At 41.8% G+C, this 22,946-nt stretch overlaps 1 protein-coding gene across 1 annotated transcript in view; it reads left to right on the top strand.

Annotated features, from left to right (window-relative positions):
• Positions 1 to 2,401: 2,401 nt before the first annotated feature.
• cped1 (cadherin-like and PC-esterase domain containing 1) overlaps positions 2,402 to 22,946 on the top strand; it is a gene marked incomplete at its 5' end in the record, with an annotated part of 61,709 nt that continues 41,164 nt past the window's right edge. The window contains 10 exons of the mRNA XM_071544323.1: positions 2,402 to 2,576; positions 7,928 to 8,022; positions 9,449 to 9,533; positions 13,830 to 13,914; positions 14,351 to 14,498; positions 17,335 to 17,465; positions 18,029 to 18,101; positions 20,880 to 21,044; positions 21,353 to 21,457; positions 22,445 to 22,599. Of these exons, the coding sequence (XP_071400424.1) occupies positions 2,402 to 2,576; positions 7,928 to 8,022; positions 9,449 to 9,533; positions 13,830 to 13,914; positions 14,351 to 14,498; positions 17,335 to 17,465; positions 18,029 to 18,101; positions 20,880 to 21,044; positions 21,353 to 21,457; positions 22,445 to 22,599 (1,217 nt within the window). The remainder of the gene's footprint in view (positions 2,577 to 7,927; positions 8,023 to 9,448; positions 9,534 to 13,829; positions 13,915 to 14,350; positions 14,499 to 17,334; positions 17,466 to 18,028; positions 18,102 to 20,879; positions 21,045 to 21,352; positions 21,458 to 22,444; positions 22,600 to 22,946) is intronic.

Below are 22,946 nucleotides of genomic sequence, written 5' to 3'. Positions count from 1 at the left end.
CTAAGGTATTAATTTATACATTATTTAATAGTTTATAAAGATGACTATTAAATAATGTATAAATGAATACCTTAGTTAACATGAACACCATTAGTAAATGATTACCAGACACATTAGTTAAGTGTTAATGAATGATTAATTAATGTGCCCTTATTGTAAAGTGTTACCCAAATAACTTTTCTCAGGGAGTAATAAGTAAAGTAATTCATTACTTTTAAGCAGAGGTGGTAGAAGTACACAAATTCCCTACTCAAGTAAAAGTGCAAATACTCATCTAAAAATATACTCTGGTAGAAGTTGAAGTACCGTTTCAAATCCTTTACTCAAGTCAAAGTATAAAAGTACGTGGACTTTAATTTACTTAAAGTATAAAAGTAAAAGTTGTTCTCTAAAGTAATTTCTAATGTTCTAAACTGGTTTTCTGTTGAGCATTTCTTTGAATCCCAGATGAGAAAGAGTCTGCAGCTCAGGAACCTGAACCCTAGCAGCTGAATTCACTAATGTTAATTCTCTCTCTTGTTGCTTCTCTCTTCTTCCTGTTGCTTCTCTCTCTGTTTGCTGAACAAGCAGCCAATCACATCTGGCTCTTGATCAGCTGCTTCCGGGATGGAAGCCGTCTGATGCTGAAAATATATTTTTTTTTTATAAAATCAGTTGATGATTTCCCGAGAGTAACGAGTCTGTTTTGAAAATGTAGTGAGTAGCAAGTACAGATTTTTCTTTTGAAATGTAGTGAGTAAAAGTAAAAAGTCTTCAGTGAAAGAAAAACTGGAGTAAAGTACAGATACTTGAAAATCTTACTTGAGTACAGTAATGAAGTGTTTTTACTTTGTTACATCCCACCTCTGCTTTTAAGAAAATAATAAGATGAATGTGTAATTGTCTTACTTTTTCCAGTAACAAACCCCATCACCGGACAAGACGGGTATAGCCTATATTTTACATCAAAAATCTTGCGTAATGCATCTTTAAACTGTCGTTGGCCATCGGATCTCCTTATCCATCATCCCTCTGCCTGTGGTTCACCAGCCCACTGTAAGCAATAAGAAGCAGAATTTACCCAGCAGCGCTTCTCCTCCGAAATTAACAGCGTTTATGCGAGGGGTTTAATACGAGTCCCTTCCTGGCGTCCATTACAGCGGAGATGAGCCGCTCTTAGGATCACCCCCCCACCACCACCACCACCACCACAAACACCTGATTCAATTTCCCCTTTTATTAAAGCAATGTTTTTCTAATATCTCGCAAGGTGTTATGCGCCGACCGTAAACTTTCTCCTCGTGCGCTTTCCCCCTTCTCTACGTTACCGGGATAAAGAGAGGGAAGGGGGCGATGGATGGATGGGTTCATTATGTTATTACGGCCTGAGAAAAAAAAAAAGGAGGGAGATATATGTCTAGACCGGGACCCGATTTTTTTTCATAATGTAATAAGGATGTTTGTGTCTACGGTCCTGTGCCACGGCGGACTGGCAGGCAGAAAATGAGCAGCAGAGCGCTGGCGGAATAATTGCATGTTTGAGTTTAGTATCTGGGCTTGAGGAACGGAGTGATGGAAAGAGGGTGGGAGGGTGGGTGGGTGGGGGGGGGGGTTATTGTGGCGTCCCTCCTTTTTGATGTGGCCCCCCGCTCCCAGATGGAAACGCTTAGCGCCCCCGTGCCTCGGAGGGAACGAAAGAAATAAAACAGAGAGAAAAAGTACGAGGAAGGGAGGGAAATGGTAAGAGAAAAGGGATGGGGGGGAAAAAAATGCAAAAGAAGAGAGGCAGAGGAACCGGGAACGGGGGGGGAGGGAGGAGGAATGAAGGGAAGATTGAGCGATTGAGAGATCAGAGGGAGAGATGAGAAAGGTCGCAGGAGGAGGAGGAGGAGGAGGAGGAAAGAGAGAGAACAAACAGAGTGAAAGAAAATAGCCTCCCAACTTTCGGACTGATTTCATGACTTCGTACGTTTACATTCTCTCTTCTCTTCTCTTCTCTTCTCTTCTCTTCTCTTCTCTTCTCTTCTCTTCTCTTCTCTTCTTTTCTCTTCTCTCCTCTTCTCTTCCGCCATCCAATCCTTCCTTCCCCTCTGTCTCCTTTTCCACTGGCTGTGGGTGTTTTCCTTATCCACTGCTGTGATGGCTAAACACAGGGAAAGGCAGGGCCAAGGCTTTCATTTCCTCTCCCCCCCCCTACCCCCCCACCACCACACACACACACACACCCTATCTCCCCCCACTCCGTCGGCCTCTGGCTCCACGACTCTCTTTTTTTTTTTTTTGAGTTGGGAAGCAGATGGGAGGAAAAATAAGAAGTAGCGGAAGTGAAAATAGGACAAAAAAAAATCGGAAATTCAAATGATTTATCGTTTATCTCTCTCTCTCTCTTCCTTTCCTTTCCCTCCCTCCCTCCCTCCTTCAGGTTCGGGGGGCGGGTCAGAAGGGGGCGGGGCGGAGGCAGGCGGTGGTGCTGACCGGCCGGCACGTGGCCACCGACACCGAGGTCCAGCTGTACCAGCGGGTCCTGGAGCAGACGGGCCACGAGGTGCGGCTGTCCCGATACGCCGAGACCAGCGCCGCCCTCAGGCCGCGCGGGGGTGAGAGAGGGGTGGAGGGAGGGAGGGAGGGAGGGAGAGAGAGAGGTGGTGGATCTCAAAAATAAAAGATGAGAGAGAGAGAGAGAGCTGGTGGAGCTCAAAAATAAAAGGAGAGAGAGAGAGACACACACAGAGTGAGAGAGTGAGAGAGAGAGAGAGAGAAAGGAAGAGCAGATATGAGCTGGTGGATCTCAAAAATAAAAGACAAGAAAGCATGAGAGAGAGAGAGAGAGAGAGAGAGAGGTGGTGGATCTCAAAAATAAAAGACGAGAGAGATAGAGAAAGGAAGAGCAGATACAAGCTGGTGGATCTCAAAAATAAAAGATGAGAGAGAGAGAGAAAGGAAGAGCAGATACGAGCTGGTGGATCTCAAAAATAAAAGATGAGGAAGAGAGAGACAGAGAGTGTGTGTGAGAGAGAGAGAGAGAGAGATAGAGTGTGTGTGAGAGAGAGAGAGAGAAAGAGAGAGGGAAAGGAAGAGCAGATATGAACTGGTGGATCTCAAAAAAGATAAGAGAGAGAGCTGGTGGATCTCAAAAATAAAAGACGAGAGAGAGAGACAGAGAGAGAGAGAGAGAGGAAGGGCAGATATGAGCTGGTGGATCTCAAAAATAAAAGATGAGAGAGAGAGAGAGAGCTGGTGGAGCTCAAAAATAAAAGGAGAGAGAGAGAGACACACACAGAGTGAGAGAGTGAGAGAGAGAGAGAGAGAAAGGAAGAGCAGATATGAGCTGGTGGATCTCAAAAATAAAAGACAAGAAAGCATGAGAGAGAGAGAGAGGGAGAGGTGGTGGATCTCAAAAATAAAAGATGAGAGAGAGAGAGAGAGCTGGTGGAGCTCAAAAATAAAAGGAGAGAGAGAGAGAGACACACAGAGTGAGAGAGAGAGAGAGAGAAAGGAAGAGCAGATATGAGCTGGTGGATATCAAAAATAAAAGACAAGAAAGCATGAGAGAGAGAGAGAGAGAGAGAGAGAGGTGGTGGATCTCAAAAATAAAAGACGAGAGAGATAGAGAAAGGAAGAGCAGATACAAGCTGGTGGATCTCAAAAATAAAAGATGAGAGAGAGAGAGAAAGGAAGAGCAGATACGAGCTGGTGGATCTCAAAAATAAAAGATGAGGAAGAGAGAGACAGAGAGTGTGTGTGAGAGAGAGAAAGAGAGAGATAGAGTGTGTGTGAGAGAGAGAGAGAGAAAGAGAGAGGGAAAGGAAGAGCAGATATGAACTGGTGGATCTCAAAAAAGATAAGAGAGAGAGCTGGTGGATCTCAAAAATAAAAGACGAGAGAGAGAGACAGAGAGAGAGAGAGAGAGGAAGGGCAGATATGAGCTGGTGGATCTCAAAAATAAAAGATGAGGAAGAGAGAGAGAGACAGAGAGTGTGTGTGTGTGTCAGAGAGAGAGAGCGAGAGAGAAAGAGAGAGAGAGAAAGGATATGAGCTGGTGGATCTCAAAAATAAAACATGAGAGAGAGAGAGATGAAGAGCAGATCTGAGCTGGTGGATCTCAAAAATAAAAGACAAGAAAGCATGAGAGAGAGAGAGAGAGAGAGAGAGGTGGTAGATCTCAAAAATAAAAGACAAGACAGCGTGAGTGAATGATGGTGCAGCATAGAAGTGAAGGAGCGAGAAGAAGAAGAATAGTGGGAGATATCAAGGAAAACCCTGAATTACATCACTGCAATATGCACACATGCAAACCAGCTATTATTCTGCTATTAATCATGAGTTGCGGTCATGTGAGCGACCCAACAAAAGCGGTAAATACCGACTGGGCAAGTTGGAATTTTCTGTGTTACCCAAGTTGTGGGGAGCAACAGATGGTAAAAGCGATATATATTATTAAATACATGATTATTAAAGTAATAATATGCAATATCTTTACATTCAAAAATGTCTGTTTTGCTACTCTCTATGCCCGATTGATGGGAAAAGAATTCGGTCATTTCCAAGTTTTTGTAAGTTTGGAAAAGCATGGAAAAATGTTGTACACAAAAAAACAATGAGAATCTCGCAGATTACCATTTTATATATAAAACAATCATTTTTTTAAATAGATTTTCACTTTGTTTTTATTTTTGACTTCAATATACATTAAGTCACATTTTCGACTTCACAAGGAACACTTGAATGCAGCGTTGCAACTTTTTCCCCCCATGCATCATATAAACATAATACTGGTTAAGAGAGCATGTTATATATACAGTGGGTTTATTCACTCATGATGTCAGCACTCAAACACACACTGAGGAGGTATTCCACTAATGGCAGGTAGCCACAGGAAATGCGTGTGTGTGAGTGGAGTGACAGAGGTGCGTTTGTGTGCGAAGCAGAGTAGGTGGTAGAGGGTTAAAGCGTTAATAGTTCCAGTATCTGCAGTATTCTGCCTGGAGTGTTTACTAACCGTGTGGGTGGAGCAGATTTCATTGATATGAGAGGGAGAGAGAGAGAGAGAGGGAGAGAGAGGGGAGGGAAAGGAAATGGAAAAAGTGAGTGGCTTTTTAACATGACCCGCTGAGGGTCACCGCTGTAAAAACCCTCGTAGCTCAACTCAGACGTTTTGCTTTGAAAGTAGCAGCTGAACTCGCAGGCGGAGAGTGTGTCAGTGCATGTGTGTGTGTGTCAGTTAGTGTGCAGGTGTGTGATAGCAGTATTGAGTTTACATACACATGCATGTATTTAGGCAGATTGGAAGATAATAATATGCATAACTTCAGAAAGCCAAACTGAAGACTTTTTAAGGCCTTTTAAGACTTTTTAAGGACCTGTGGATACCCTGGTTTATTATGTAGGACAGTGACAGGTTTAAATGAGCAGGTCAGGCAGATGATTGACAGCTGTGTCTGCCACTCCTGAGCTGATAAACAGGACCGCCCTTAATAGCTGTACCATCCGCTGGAAGGGGATGGGGATCCTGACTCAGTCTTTTACAACTGCCATAAATCGGCAGCCAGCCACCTGTGGTCATCAAGGACAATAAGTCAGACAAATGGAGGGAATTTAGACACAGCTTAGGTCACTGATCTGGTCTGTATGTGATTGTGAGATAGATATCAACTCCTCTCCCCTCCTGATCAAATGGATTTGTCTGACTGATATCATCCAGAACAGAGAAATTGGAGCATTCAGGAATGGGACACAGGGTTCCTGGAAGAAGGAGCTCTTTGATTAGATGAAGCCTAATCTCATTAGTCTAGGCGCATGAGATTAGAAATCTGCCCCGATTGTGTGCTGCTCCGGGATATCTGCGGGTTTCAGAAAGTCAAATGCAAGATTTTTTAAGATCTTTTTAATGATACGTGGAATTGAATTTAAGAGTTTAAAAACCAAAATAAGAAAAACAAAGCTGGAAAAAGCATCCTATTTCTGATTGAACATCGCTGATGAAAGTTCTGAAACTATAAATGGGCAGAATAAGAGAAAGGACACCAGGAAATTAATTAAGGAACATTAAGTATAATTGTGTTTAGTAAAGCAGATACAATGAAAACATATGTATTATTCTCTTCTGTTCTATTCTATTCTATTTTGTATATTATACTACAAACCCTGGTCTATATTCAACTAGAAGTGGACATGCAGCGCAAAGAAACATGTCATTGCCTGGTGAAAAGAATATCACCCCTAATAATTGTACTTAAGACATTTTAATACCTTTCAGGGCCTGTGGATATCCTGTACTCACAGAAACCCAAACAGAGGAAGAGGGCTAGTCTTAACTTCTAGTCCAACTTTTTAGTCTCCATTGTACTGAATAGCCGCTCAGTTATGTGGGGTTTCCTGGGTTCTGTATGGATCAGTGTTGAAAGGAATACACCTAGTTTTTAGTGGATTGGTCAACTTTCTGGTTCAGTGATGAGAACATAGACACCAATATCATCCATGTGTCCCCAGTAGATCAAGAACTAAAATGCTCCATGCTAACACTTTAGCATACACTATATTGAGTGATAGTAGGCCACTAGCATTATCTAAAAAATTTGAACTTGTAAAGCTAAATGATATACGGTCTGGAAGTTTTGTGTCGGAGACTGGTAAAGTGTACATGAAATGTGATATGTGATAGAAAAGTAAGATAGTGTTTTAGCTTGGACTACTTTTCATGTGGACAGGGATCTGTTTCCACGAGACTTGGAGCATGACTTGTTTTGTTTCCATAGTAAGTGAAGGTGGGGGGCGATGGGAGAATGTGAAGGCTACAGCTAAAAAGTTACCAAAAGTAAATTGTGGCTATTGAGTAGCCTAGCTATATAAAATGTATGAATATACACACCATTTACTAAAAAAACACTAACAAATTTTATTACTAAAAGGTCAGTCTTCTTACTTAAGATAATGCTAGTGGCCTACTATCACTCAAGTGTTGGCATGGAGCCAGCTATCAGTCAGCATAGTGTATGCTAAAGTGTTAGCATGGAGCCTATCAGTCAACATAGTGTATGCTAAAGTGTTAGCATGGAGTCTACTATCAACATAGTGTATGCTAAAGTGTTAGCATGGAACAGCCAACGATCTACCTGGAGCACATGGATAATTTTGGTGTCTATTTAACAGGGCCAATATCTCAAAAACTTGGCATAGCCTATTTCTTTAATTCCTAGAGCAGAAACACTGGAGTTAGAGCACTGGGTTTGAAACAGCATCATCAGGGTCAGGGTTCTCTTTTCTTCTTCTCTTCCCCTCTCTTCTCTTTCTCTTCTTCTGTCATTATTCGTTTCCCACACAGCCAGACCCAGGTGAACCTCTTTATTTGTGCTGTCTGTCTGTCAGAGATGCCGTTAGAGGCACTTCCTCCTATTCTCTCCACTTGAAAACACAGGGGCCGAACCAGCCGGGGCCTCCGCCAAAAAACACCAGCACACTTCCTCCAACGCTGCACAATCACTACCAGATGTTCCCCTCCACTTCCCTCCACGCTCTCTCGCTCTTTCTCTCTGTTCTTTCTGTTTTTCTTTTTCTCCCTGAGTCTCTCTCTCACCATATTAGGTAAAACTTCATTTATTTGGGCAAGGTGCTTACTACTTTTTTTTTTTTATCTCCGTTCCACATCTCTCTCTCTCTTTCTCGAACCATTCTTTCTCTCCAGCTTTTTCTCTCTTTCTCCGTTGATCATCCATTCTATTTCTTCATGCTGCCATTCTTTTTCACTTCAACCCACAGTGTGCAATGGTGTTCATTACATTTTCTGTGGCTAGTAATTATTCCCCACTCCAGGGCCAAATTCAAAGCAAGACCACACACACATAGGAAGAACAGCAATTAGCAACTCTCTCTCTCTCTCTCTCTCTCTCTCTCTCTCTCTCTCTCTCTCTCTCTCTCTCTCTCTCTCTCTCTCTCTCTCTCTCTCTCTCAGGTGCCAGTGAATGGAGCATACTGGTGTGTCTCAGTGGTTCAGAGAAGAGTTGCCTAAGAAGAGTCTCCTTCTCTCGTCTGCAGCCACATCAGAGGGTGAGACCAGCTTCTCTTGGATTGGGAATGAGCTAACCCATAAGGGACTGACAGTGACCTGTGCTAGGAAAGCGGTCCCATATGCTGGGATGTGGTTCTGCATAGTTCTGTATTGGCTTATAGTGTGTTTGTGATGTTGTCTCCCTTTCTCCGGCCCTGTAGCTCCATTCTCTGACTCCCATAGCTGTTTTCTCACGTGAACCAAGATCTGCCGGAGGTTTTTGGGGCGTTCTGTAACCGAAGCCCATGTAGCCCAGCCTCGGTTACACAGCGGCCTCCAAGAAAGAATTCGGCAAAAGCTTTCCCCCAAATAAGAACGCCCGTCAGCTGAAACAGGAGACGCATAAACAGTTAGATCTTCGGCAAACAAACTAACGCAGCTGTATTCCCAGCTATCCCAAACACAGAGGTTTTTTTATTTTCCTTCCTTGAGTACCGTCCAGTAACTCCAACATGGGAGCTTTCTCAGAGTGCATCAAAGTGTGATCAGCGAGGCAGATAAACCTGAGACAGGGCACAACACAACGGTCCTTAAATTAATTGAAAACAATTAGAAAAACGCACCTCCCGCTGCTAAAAGTGTGTCCTGTCTGATCAAGGCCTTACTCTTTCCCAGCAACACTCTTCATATTTATACAGTTTCATCGCCCAGTGGTGGCCACTGAGCAGATGGAGGTTCAGTGCCTTGCTCAGCGGCACCTTGACATAGGGCTGGACGATATGGTTGAAATCAATATCACGATAATCATAAGGATTTTTTTCGATATCGATATATATGACGATATGGCTCACATATGCAAAATCACGTTAAATAATCAATTTTATGTTCATCATATTGAACTGAATGGTAATGTTTGGTGTGATGTCAAACTAAACTGAAATTTTCACACAATATTCCTACCATACTTCATTTTGTCTGAGTTTCTAAATAAAATTTGCTTGTTCTCATCAGTTCAGACAGCAGAATTGTGCGTCTCGATATCCCAAAATCACCATATCATCACAATAAAATCCCACTGAAAGACGATAAATGATAATATTGAATTATCGTCCAGCCCTACCTTGACAGTAGTTGACTTTCCCCATCCCTGTTTTCGCAGCTGTTCCAGAGATTTGAACAGGCAACCCTCTGGTCACAAGCCCACTTCTCTACTGCCCTTTGCAAGTTCCTTTATAAAGCAATGCTCATATTTTGGATGCACTTTCAGTCTAAATTAGTCTTACATGGTTTAATGCTGTAGAAGGACAAGGATAATTTAATTTTCATTTCAATTAAATAAGTAAATAGAAATTGAGATTGGATGACAAACTTCTCAGGTTTGAGATAATGCTACTCCTGAGTTGATTGAAATGAAAGCAACCTAATCAAAACTCTATAATGATTGTGGTACCATTGCTTCCATCACAAATCTTCCTTTGTCCTCAGGTCAATATGGTGCCTTGGCTGGTGGAGGCCTTCTCTGATGCTGGCGGTGGCCTCTGCCAGTTCTACAAAGACAGACGCCTTTCAGGTGAGTCTACAGCTTTAATATTATCTTTCATCCTTTACACCGGTGGTCTTCAGAGATGAGGCCTGGACCCAAGAAGATCTGAAGAAACTGGTGGTTTATGAGCAATTTATGAAATTCTAATTTTGAAGGAAGCTTCTGACTATGTAGTGGTGCTGTAGCTTTCCCTAGTCGCCTCAGAGTAAGATGGATGAATAAATTATTGTGGGCTAGTAGTTTAGTTGTCTAAAAACAAGTTTGTATCCCTTCAAAATGTATTTGCATTCAGAGAAAAAAATGAACAAATGACAAAAGGTTTTTAATTGCTTTGCATAACTCTCTGCATGTATTGCATTGGATGAAACAAGAATAGCCAATTCATAGCCATTAGTATTAATTGTACCAGGGTGTGTATACCCTCTCCACATATCAAGACCTCATATGAAAGGCCTCCTCTCTCCTAGTGCACATAGATTAAAGACCAAAAGAAAAGAAACCACTGAAGACTAATTACATGAAATGATTATTTCAGAGAAGCACACAATATCAACATAGCACTCACTGGCTCCACTCCTAGGAGAAAGTCTTTGAAAAATATAATTATTATTTTCTGTTAGGCATTGGGGTAACTTATCATAATTATCTAATAAACATGCCAACAAGGCTTTACATAGATAATGATATATCTCCTATTCTCCTACATCAGCCATGTCCTTACTTTGCCCTCTTCTGTTATCCATACAGACTCTCATTGTTCTCCTCGCCTCTATGACAATATTGTCTTTCCTCTGCTCAGGTCCAGCATAAATGTTGACAGAAGCAGCAGAGTCCCAGTGTTGTGAGCCACAGTTAAAAACAGGGGGTGCACTTTCTTTGAAATTACCCTCCTGCGCCCATCCTTTCCTTTCCAACCCCCTCACTGCCCCTTGCTAAAACTCTGCTCAGTGTCAGTCATAGTCAGACATAATGATAGCCAGCCATCACTGCCCCATGTTGGTGCTGTTTGGTGCTGACTGCTATTCAGCCTCTGGATCTTGAGAGGGATAGTTCTGTTTTCCCAGTTTGGCCAACATTCAGGCGGCTTTGATCTCAGGAAATAGTTCAATAATGTTGTTTTCCTCTTGGGTGTGCTGGAGTTTAGTTGCTAACAAAAATGAGGAAGGCTGGTGTACTTTTTTCTTCATACTGTGGGTCCAATTATTTGACTGGAAGTCTCTCTCTCTCTCTCTCCCTCTCTCTCTTTCTCTCTCTCTCTCTCTCTCGCTCTCTCTCTCTCTCTCTCACACTCACACTCACATGCACACACACACACACACACACACTATGTAGCCATATCTCTGGGAATTTCATTAACAGCAGTCTGCCATTGGAGGACAATGCCCTCTCGCTCCCTATTGATATGTAGCTCAGAAGTACAGCATACCAACCAGGCATCATCACATCTTATGCAACACATGTTATATTAGCCTACATTTGTTTAGCTGACACTCAACTTACAATGAATGTAACATTAGAATAAACCTACATTTCTAGATCCCCAAAATTACAAGCAACCAATGGGAAGGAGTGCAATGGTCAAAGCCTCCATGCCCCTACAATATTCCTGTATCCATAGAATCCATAGAAGACATTTCCTTGACAATTCCCTGGAAAACATAAGAGCTAAGAAGAGTATTAAAATTAGAGTGTTAGAGTAGAGGAGATGGGATATGATTCAGTGGTGAGAAGGTGATGTGAGCTACTGCTTGCAAAGTTTTCAGCCTACAGCACAAGCTAAGGATTGACTCTACTGTTCTGACAGAGGGAGGGGGAAGAGTTGAGACTGGGTGAAGTGATGATTTGGCCAGTGCAGAAAACGGAGAGCTAACCAACCAGAAGGGGCAGAACAACAGAGCAAGGCTTGTGTGCGGGGCTGGACCATGGCCAGGAGGTATGGGGGTGTAGATCCCTTCACAGTCTTTTATACTTTTACCAGGGTTTTGAATTTGATATGAGCAGCCATGGGTTGCTAGAGGAGGGAGTGTCATGGGAGACTTTAGGGAGGTTGCAGACTAAGCTTGAGGTGGTGGTTACACATGCACTAGAGATGTTAGCAAGGCAAGCAGAGACGTACAGCTCAACCTGAGTGTTACAGGACGAGTTGCCTGTCATCAGCATAGCATTGATAAAAGTTGTGGGATGTGTACCTGATTAGAGCAGACTGACAGGTAGGAGGCAAACCATGGGAGTGCAGAGCCAGAGATCCCCCAAGTCAGCAAGGGTGTCAATGAGCATCTGGTGGTTGACAATGCTGAAGGCAGCAGTTAGGCCTGAGGATGAGAAGTCGGGAGCGTATCTATGTTCCCCAGATTTATATGGCACATAATGGGAACATGACAAAGGGTCCTATGTTCCCAGGGTCCTATGTTCCCCAGTTCTATAGATGTGCTCTCCCAGGGTCCTATGTTCCCAGGGTCCCATGTTTAACCCTAACCCTAACCCTAACTAACCATATTAAGCGAATACAGAGCTGGGGAACATCTTTTTCAGGTTCCCATTATGTGCTATATAGAGCTAGGGAACATAGGACCCTGGGAACATAGGACCTTGGGAACATAGGACCCTGGGAACATAGGAATGACTCCCTTCAGTCTCAGTAGAATGAAGCCAGACTAGTTGGGGTCTAACAGGCTAACAGCCAGGTAGGCAGAACATACCAATCTCTAGTTTTTGATTTATGGGTCTTTTAGGTTTCATCAATTTTCTTGAGAGGAGTGACTTGAGGACAGATGGTATGCAGTCAGATGTCAAGGAGTTTGATGATGGAGAATGTCTGAATTTTATGCGGCAGAGAGGGCAGCAGGTGTCAAGGTGATCCATATCAGTGTGAGAGCAAGGAAGTGCAGAGACAGCAGGGTCATTCTCAATCTGCGTTCTTATCTAATGGCCAAAGAACAAAAAACAAGAGAATGCTGAGGACGAAGAATTATTCTGTAAGTTTACTTGCCAACCACAAAATATTGAGGATGCATCAGATGGTGACTTGGCCGACGAGAACGAACAAGAAGCCCCAAGATGCAGTTGGATGGGGTTGGATGCAGTGCAATGACAAGGTGGATAGCTAGGACAGAAATTAAGCATATATTGTGGAGGTAGAAGTGCTAGGAAGAGAAGAGTACAATATAAAGAAGAGATACAAAGACAATGCTTTGCTATGTAAAGGCCTGTGGCCAAGATATACAACTACTAATGAGTATAATCACTAACAGCTGCAAGTCGGCTAATTAGCTGGCTGTGTAGCAGGGGAGGGACCTGTGCTGAAGAGCCTGAGTGAGAAGTGAGCTTTAAACTCACACTAAAATTAATTTATGTTTTTTGCCTTTTTAGCTGGAAAACTGAAAATCTTTAGTGGTGACTTCATGCAGTAGCAGGAAAAAACCATCACAGATTTTTGAACAATCCCGCCCCTCTGCCCTTCCCATCAAATAATACCGCCTTTCTCTCCCTAACTGATATCCCATTGGTTTACACTGTTGAATGATTCCACCCTGCATTATGTCCACCCCCTAATATAGGAAATACATCACATAATTCATTCATTAAGCAGCTAAAAAATAGACAGTTAACCATAGGTGAATATCAAATACGAGAATGTCAAGTCGATACTTGTGTCCTCCTGGAGAACATTCTTCAACAAGAGAACTTCTCAAGAACCAGCTCTGCACTATTGACTGTTGACCAAATGAATTTTGGGGCTTCCCATTCATTCTGGTCACGTCCTCCATCCTCGCGTTCTTTTGTTTTTTAATCGTACACGTCATGGAGGACACAAGAATGCACAAAACTCATGTTGAGAAGGACTATAGAAACTGACCACAAGGGGTTAAGAGTACAAGGCCCCTGGTCTAGTTTAATATGCCCACAAGACGCACACAAGCACACACACATACTGTATGTATACATTCCATTCCCTCCATAAAAGGACCATTAAGATCACATCAAATGGACCTACAATTGCCTGTCTGGCAGATGTGGATATAAGCTTTGTGTGTGTGTGTGTGTGTGTGTGTGTGTGTTAGAGTTAAATATAAAAAGTTAGGGTTAGACGTCATGTGTCTTTGTACCAGACCTGGATCAAATAGCATTTGCAAATTCTTGTTCTGGTTTATTTTAGCTTACATAGGTGCCAGATGGGTGGAGTTTGTTGCTTACCTGACACTATCTGAATTATTTGGATGAGGTAAATCCCACTATCTGGCACCCCAAGCAGGTTAAAACACATGCTGATGTTGTGGTTTATATATGCTTTCAAGTATGTCTATCACTGTGTCACCCTCTCAGGATTTGCATTACCCATGAAGCCATATGCCTGTGGATCAACCAATGAGAAGCTCAGAGTCCTTCAAGATTCAGCAGAACACGACAGGTCAGTCAATTTGATCCCAAAATATTGATATAGATAGGGAAAGTGGCAACTAGCACTCCTGCTGGTTGCATTCATTACTGCATATACCCTCATCCAGTCATTTTTAAATACATATAACAATCATTCACCAACAGATAAGGTTATAAACTATGACTTATAATGATGTTAATTTCAATACAACATTGCAAAGTTCAATTTCGTCTTTAGCTTGTAATCACTATAAAAGTGTACTGTATATACATGGAAATTGAATACTTTTCATAGAGAAATCAAGCCTTTTTTTTTTTACTGTACTTTGAATGCAACCACTAGAGAGCAACATGATGACTTTCCTTCCTCGTGGTCCCAGCAGACTCTGTTTTCTCTCATCGGGACGGATTCCCAATACAATCTGTGTTTGCTGTGTTTCATTTTTACCCGACGGGGTTCCTGACAGACATTCAGTGAACCCATCCATACCTGCTGGTCTCGTTGCCACGGTGAACGTCTATGTATTGGTCACCTCGGCAAGCCCGTTGACGGCCTTCCTGCATGGCAGCAGCATAATCAGGAGCGGCGAGGAGCTTAATGGACAGACCACTCAGGTAGCGTCCCTGTGACTCATGTTCAATGTTATAGGAAACCTCTTGTTCGCGTCTTTTGTATCCCATGTCCATTGACGTCATCAGTGTTCTATATGTCCACCAGGCAATCTATATTGCCTGGTGGACATTGTGTGCTTTATGGCCCTCCAACTTATGGTACTCCAACTTCTAGCAAGCCACGATCATTCAAGACTTTTTCCTGTAAAAATGGATAACGCTAATGCTAGTGCCTATATTGGTGGAAGATAAGATGGGGGAATTTTGGTACTTGGAGGTGTGACGTAGTCACAGTAAAAAAATGGAATCATGTTGCTATGCCATTTCCCCACAGTCACCAACTATAAAACACGCCCCCTTGTACAAGCCAGTCAGATTTTGCTCCAGTGTCTATGTAGACACTGGACTGTCTGAAATGGACAAATCAGCGCTAAGAGGAGGGCGGGCCTTGCAGAATGGCCAGCCAATCAGAGCAGTAGCTCATTAGCATATGAAGCTGCTTATGTAAAATGACCTATTTTCTTGTAATTGGGAAACAAACACTGGGAAGCGAATAGCTAAAGCTATAACTAAACGATTTTTACTGAAAAAAAACTTAACAGATGTACTTTATAGACACCAGGCAATTATATAAAATTGCTGAAAAAGATAAAAAATGATACCCCTCCTTTAAAGTAGGGAATAAAAGCAATCAAACTGAATATAAATAATTGTGTGGCTATTTGGTTCTGCTTGACTGAACCAGATTTCTAGCATTCATTCTGCTTGATGCATATAACTGTTTCTTAAAATGGCTTTGAAATGCTGACGAATACATCTAGGCCACTTCAGACTTGCTCCTTTCTTTACCACATATTGTGAAGCGGTATATTGAAGGACAGGAGGCTATTATCCCTCTTTGCGTCCAACAGGGATCGCGCTGGTCTCTTTTGTCTCCCTTCTGTCAGTGTTGACATGGCATGCTTTCTCCATGTGATGCTGATTAGGGCTGTGCAGCTGTGCAGAGGAGTGCTCAGCGGTGTTTGACTGCTCTGTGTTCCTTACATGTTCACTATAAACGAGCTAAACAGAATGACTGAGGAGAGCGGTCACAAACTGGGTCAGTAGATACACTCTGAACTCACATGGGATTTAATTTGCAGTGGTTATGAGAGAGAGAGAGAGACAGAGATACAGAAAGAGTCAAGCGTCTAGCGTAGATCAAGGTTAAAACTCAAGATGGAGATCACTTGAAAGACTGTGAAGTATCAACAGAATGTATTTTTACACACTCGCATAAACAGTGTACTTGCCAACCATCACACACTTCCACCCACACTCATGTATCCAGGTGTGCGCGCACACACTCATGCACATAAACACAAGCAGTGTTGGGGTTGGGGAGTTTCAAGAGTGTAAACCAAGGGGATATCAGTTCGGGAGAGAAAGGCAGTTTTAATTGATGGGAGGGGTGGATGGGCGGGATTGTTTAAAAATCTTTGATGGTTTTATTGGTTGGAATTTTTAAGTACGCCTCCTGACACACGATGAAGTCACCACTAAAGATTTTCTGTTTCCCATGAAGTAAAAGTAATTACTATGCAGTAGGCAGTAGCTACAGGAAAGACAGAGTAAACAGAATGAAGAACCCCAGATCAGGTCTTGTTTCGCTTTTTTCCTCATTACAGAGAGATTCTGTTGTCATTTTGTGCCAATTCATCACTCCCATGACTTATAGCTCCCATGGCTGCTGTTGTATCTAAAAAATATATGTTAAAAACCCACAAAGATCACAAAATGTAATGCATTTACCATGCTATAGGTTCAACATTTCTGAAAAGTTGTGCCTTAATCTACTTTTAGGGGAGGAAGAGGCGATGAGGGGCAATGGGACAAAGTGAGGTTAGAATTAGATTTTAATGAAATGTGATTTTTGTAGTTTTTTTCTGGGTTTCTGAGGTATAATTTCAGATACATTGGAAGTAAATGGGAGGGTTAAATCAAAGGAAAATTGCTCCCAAAACCTCACAATATTAGCGTTACAACCATCTGAGGTTACAACTCCAAGGCAAGAATATCAAAAACACTGTCATTATTCTCTAGCAGAGCGCTCCTGGCTCCATGAAGGAACAGTCTGCCATCAGTGCTTTTCTCAGCTCCCTGCCAAGTAGTTCTGGTCATCTGAACATCCTGATCCACATCCTGATCCTGCACTTATGAGGGTGTTTTCCTCGAGACTCTTCAGGCCTTTTGAAGCCCTAATAATAGCCCTCAATGTGTGTGTGCGTGTGTGCGTGTGATGAGCAGTCAAACATGCCACATGCTTCAGATTTGGGGGAAGTAATAGTCTTACTCTCCAGCTCCTATGCGGATTATGCCAAATCAAATCTGGGCTCAAATCTGAGATTAAAGATTAAATCTAGACTCGCACCTTGGGCAAGGACGTCTTTTGGGAGAATGAAGAGTTTCATAAAAAAAATTAAATAAAATGCGACACCTAATCTGGAAAAAAAAAGATTGGCTGCCATTGCATTATTATAGCTGTCTAAATACGCCGCATAAATACCATGCAGCAAACATGAAGTAATCATTTTTTCCACAGAATGTATTTTGGAATGAGAATCTTCCGGAAAATTACATTACATCAAGTGCTTAAATCATGCTCATATTCTGAAACGCTTTGCATAATTTGCAGTTTAAATGCTTTTAAATGGTCCAACAATTACATTCAATCATCTCAATATGTGCATTGATTTATTGATATATTATGTAGTGTGTGAAAAGTGTACAAAGCAAGTGGTGGCAGCAGACAGATTATCCTATACAGTTGTGCTTGACACCTCCTCCCCCTCCTTCCCAGCTCAAGACCTTCCTGCTGCAGCAGCTGGGGTCAACAGCATCCCACGAGGCCTTGGGGCACGTGAAGGAGGTCGTAGGTCAGGTGCTGGTGGCTGCTGTCTTGACCAATCAGGAGGCTGACTCTCTCCACCGGTAACGCTCCATGAATCATTATGCCAGTGATTGTGCTTTAAAGAGTCACTAAACCCCAAACCCAAATCTGCGGTGAAGCCTGACACCTAATGGTGAAAACTAGGGTACTGAACTGGCCATCTGCTATTGGCTGGTCTTTGTGCTGGGTGATGTCACCTTCTGTAGAGTACAACAGGTGGTGACATCACCTGGCACCAAAGATCAGCCAATAGCAGATGGCCAGTTCAGTACCCTACTTTTCACCAGTAGATGTCAGGCTTCACCAGAAATTTGGGTGGGGTTTATTTACTCTTTAAATCACTAAATTCCCACTTCTCTCTCTCCATTCCAATTCAACTTTAGTCCTATTCTATAGTATTTTATTCAAGTCTCTTGTTGCTTATTATTCTCCCCTTTTTGTACATGTATGCACTTTTTCTTTAAAATAACTATAAATAACGGATTAGAAGCAGATAAACTAAAGAGGACAAGGAATCAAGGGGTGTTGTCTGCTATTCACCTTGGTTTACCTTTGGTTTCCTAAGTGCCATTGATCATGAATGGTGATCTGAACTGTGGTGCAGGTGCCTGCTGTGCTACCAGCTGCTGACCTTCACTCTCCACTTCACCGGCTCTCTCATACCTGTCGTAGTCAAGGTAAGAGTTCATTAAGAACGCTTGACTCATCTATTTCTGTTACAGCCCTCCCTTGTTTGTTCTGCTGTTGTTTCTGTGGCCTCTAGGTGGTGCCACACTGTTAATGGACACGTCCTATTAGTGCCACTAATAGGAAAAGAGAGTGCAGTAGTAAGATCCTCTAGGACAGTGGTTCTCAACGTGGGGTCCGGGGACCACCAGGGGTCCTTGAGGGGGTTCCAAGGGGTCCCCAGAAAACTGATGAATTGTTAAACTTCATCATTATTTCATTTACAAGAAGTTAACACAATTAGAGAATGTAGAAGAATGACTGTTTTGATCATAGTTTCACTGTTATCTCTCTATCTCTCGCAATTCTGGACAAAATCATATCTAACAATACAAATATTCGAGATAGAAAAATCCGAGAGACAAAATCTCATCAAATGGGGGTCTGTGTGTCTAATGTGGACTGAACTAGGGGTCCTTGATATGAAAAAGGTTGAGAATCACTGTTCTAGGATCTAGATGAAAGTGTGCACATTCATTCTACTCTGACTATTTCTTTGTTATTATGATGCTCTCCAACACTTTGGACTCCTTCTACATGCTTTGACTGCAACTTTAAAATGTTCAGGTACACTTTTTTTTATTTTTCCCATAGCAATGAATGGTGGAATGTTCAGATGTGATAGAGTGCTAATCTAAATCTAAAAAAATATATGGTGGTCAATGCACTTCAGAGACTTTCATTGTATTTAAACTCTTGCGTTTAAAAAAATATATACTATATTTTTTATATCTTTTGATATTGTTAAAGGTGTATACAGCAAAAAAAAAAATAGATAGATTCTCCTAGCTATTTTACACTAGAGCTTCCATTCAACTTTAGTTTTATACTACATTTTAGCCTACTTTATGCTTGTATTCAACTCCTTGATACAACTTCTACTTTTTGTATTATGAAAATTGAATGGGAGTTAATAGGAACGTGAATGGTGACATCTAGTGGTCAAATAGTAAACTCTTTTAAAAGATTACCTCTTTCTACTGAATTCAACTTTTTAACCTTACAAGCTGAAGCAAGCACACTTCCAACTGCTTTCAGCCGGGCTACACAGTTTCTCTAGATAATGTTTTGTCGTCTATTTTTGTCACACACAGCTGAAACATAAAACTCCTCACAGTAACAGCAATATCCTTCCTTGAACTTCTTTAATTAGATTGACCCACAGATGCCAGACATGTTCTCCTCTCGGTTCTGCCGCTTTGTTCTCTATCCCGTCATCATGTTCTCTGTATATTTGAAAACAGTTCTTTGTGGATTCCCGTTCTTTTACACATGACTAACAACTAGACAAGATAACGCTATAATTAGTGGCACTTGATCCAAATTTGTTATGGCGACTCAATAGCCTGGGCATAAGCAGGAGGCAATTTGAGAGGGGATGAAAGGACATGGCATCCTCCCTCATAACATTCCTCTCATTTAGTTTAGGGGATGGAGCGTTGGTCAGCAGCAAATAAGAGCGAGTAGTGTTTTAGTAGACAGTAGGTAAGCCACTGGACTGAACAAGAGCTGATGCTGCTGCATTAAACTGACCTGATGAGTGGTGCCACAAAAAGACTGGTGGATGTATTTCTGCCTGCATGTCTTTTTTTTATACTTTATTTTTATTATCTTAACAGGGTTAGAAACAGAAGTCAGAAACATGAAGAAAAAAAAATTAAAGGGGAGTAGGTTGCCAGGAATTACATTTCTGTTTTCCCTTGTTTAAACAGACAGTTCACACAGTTGAAAACAAGGGGATTAAGTGGTCATCCTCTCAATTCGCCTGCAGTATACTATCCATTTGTCCCAGTAAGCCTCACCTTAGTCTTTTTGTAGTCTTAGAGTAAAAAACATTCCATACTGTATATAATCAACTATATTCATCCACTGGCCAAGAGTAGGAGGTTCATCGCTCTACGAACCAGTAATCTCTTAAAATAACCTTCCAGTTACATTAATTCCACCCTTCATTTATGCAAAATCCCCTTAAAATGACTTATGGGAGTTATTAATGGAGGAGACCCCATCAAAACCACCTTACACACCCCTTAATGTTTGACTGCTTACTTTATAATTTCATGTGAATTTCAGGGAGAACTTTCCATGAATAACTCATTAATAACCCTGTAAACCATGCACAAAAGGCAGAAGGACATTTAAGGGATAAAATTAAGGGGTTTGGTTTCGTAGTGTCAGTAAGCCAATGCCTAGTTATTGCCTTTTTCCTATGGCAGCCGTAAAGATTTTCAACAAATATCTATCACTCTTCCATTTCTATGTTACCCAGATAGAAATAAGGACAAGTGAACTCAACATCTAAATCCAAAATGTCAGCGACAGCTCTATGAACATCAGTCCAAAAGATCTGAATGACGGGGCAACTCCAGATGCCTGCATGTCTTATGAGAAACGCATAACCAGAAACATTTTTCTAGTGTCCTCCCTTCCATTCATAGACTGTTCAGCGGCTATAGGCATTATGAGAAAAGGAAGGAAATTATATGGAAACCTTGCATTACCTTCTCATGACTTCTCTCAGCTTTTCTCGCCCTCCTCCTCCTCAGTTGGTGAATTTGTGGCCAGTTGGTGAATTTGTACAAATCAACCACAGAGTATAAGGAGTGGAAGAAACTCACTTTTGAGTCTGGGGTGATTAGAACTCAAATATCCACTAGAGGTCAGGATGTCCTCAACAACTGTTTGGGGGCTTGACTCCAGATCTGACTTTCTCCTTCTGTCTTGTACAGCTTGACACTGACCTGAGGTTCACGGGGCTGAGGGACCCCGCCTTTGACGGACAGATCACCAAAGAGTTGATCCTGGAGGACACACTGCGCTTCCTGCTGCCGCCACACAGCGGACTGGCGGGGCTGAAGATGAGCTCAAATGCAGAGACAACCAGGAGAGAGAAGGTAGACTGGAGCTGCTGCCAGAGGAAAACCTTTTGTTTTAGAATGGCACAGAAAAATACACTTATTTTCAGATTGACCTCTATGTATTTTTTTTTAGAAATACAACTTAGCCATTGTCTTTAGTCAGCAGATCAAGGACCATGTAGCCTTTGTAATTGAAATTTTTTCACCAAATTTTTTTTCTCAATGACAACAGTGCTGTGTTTGCTCATATAATACAGGTACTCTATATATATAAAACGTAATTGTTACTCTCTCAAGCATATTTTCAGAACATTCCTCAAATGCTTTTGTTTCTCTCTGGTCAGTACGGTGGCTGCAAAGGGACACATGGCCTCTGTTTGCCAGAGGATGAGCTATTCTTGCTGCTCCAGTTTCAAAGACAAATGAAGACAAATGGAGCATTTGAACTGGTAAACACTCCTTCACATATTATTTCACCCAAACATAATGACTGTGAGGTTTCTGATAACTGTTAACAAGATCAAATATGTAATTACTTCTTCCGGCGTGGTGAAACAAAATACAAATTGAAGATTTGGAATGAGTGTAGCTCTTATAACTGCTGAGAGTCAATCCTCTTTAATATTAAAAGTCTCTATGTAGGCACTCAGATAATGGAGCGTTGTAACAATATTTAATTCTGCACCAGGCAACTTTGCACATTGGTGGCCCCAAACGAAGAATGAATTAATCAGACAAATGCAGTATCAACTTGCTGCACACAATTCAAGCATCATGAGAGAAACTACAATAGTAATCTCATGAAGCAGTGTCATATTTCTTTAATCGAGTGATATTTCTTACATAGGCCGCATAGGTCAGTGTTGCACTCATAAAATCGACTGTTCTTGTTGTGCAGCGCAATTGTTGTCTAATGCTACTATTCAAAAACAACATGCTGCATGTAACTCAAAAGTTAAACATGGGCAAAAGAATAGCCATATCATTCAGGGATTTTTAGATGGTTCACAATATATGAATTTGGTTTGGATTGTTAGATGTTGGTTTTATGCAGTTTTTGCATGTTGGCAAGTGGCAGTGAGAGGTAACTGTTTGAATTTAGAGAACTTCAATACCCAAGAATCCTGTAGGGTGACATTAGGAGACAGTTTTGTATCTTACTCTTAAATTTTTGATTCATCATTTCCTGTGTGGAGAAGATTTCCCACCAGCGACCAAGCCAGACACAAGAATTTCATTTGGGGAAACAGGGCGAATCTACAGCATCTCAATTAGTGGGGATGGGACGCTTTTCTCTGTTGCAGTCCCACTTTGTGATTTAGACTGATTTGACGGGTGTATTGTGACGTAAAAAAATCTTGTGCAGCTTTAATACAGTAGCAATTGTCTTGGAATGTGATTGTTGGCTGAAACTGAGTGCGTACCATTCTCTGCAGTTGTATCCCAGTGCCTCCTCAGAACACTGGCCTTTCCAGCGGCTCCTCTCTCAGGGCTTCTCCACAGCCGATGGCCCAACGAATGTTTCCCATCTACCAGCCCTGCTGCTCAGGCTCAGCTTGTACCATCAGCTACAGAGGAACCACACCTTTAGGCAAGGAAATCCATAGTACACACGCACATATGGATGTAGACACATGCAAAGACACACATGAAAACACACACATGCACGCACCTATATCAGGGGGTCTGCAGGTCCTGAAAAGTCTCAGAATGTCTTGAGTCATATCTAAATGGCCTTAAAAGGTCTTGAACAATCCAATATAGCATTTTGGAGGTTTTACATATGTTGTGGTTTCTTGGTGTGCTGTTTTTGCAGCGAGATAGCATAGCATAGCAGTGAGATAGCAATAAAGATAGTGCAGTAAGTTTTTGTGCAGAGAGAACAATGCGGTGGTACAGTTTTCAAGTTACTAAAAGTTCAAGAAACAGTTGTATTTC

Source organism: Centroberyx affinis, unplaced genomic scaffold, assembly GCF_046629955.1.
Source record: "Centroberyx affinis isolate AG114_WGS23_722 - 3 ecotype Tasmania unplaced genomic scaffold, CSIRO-AGI_Caff_v1 ptg004527l_1, whole genome shotgun sequence".
Classification (NCBI taxonomy): domain Eukaryota; kingdom Metazoa; phylum Chordata; class Actinopteri; order Beryciformes; family Berycidae; genus Centroberyx; species Centroberyx affinis.
Note: the sequence above shows the minus strand (reverse complement) of the source record. Positions and strands in the feature narration are given on the sequence as shown.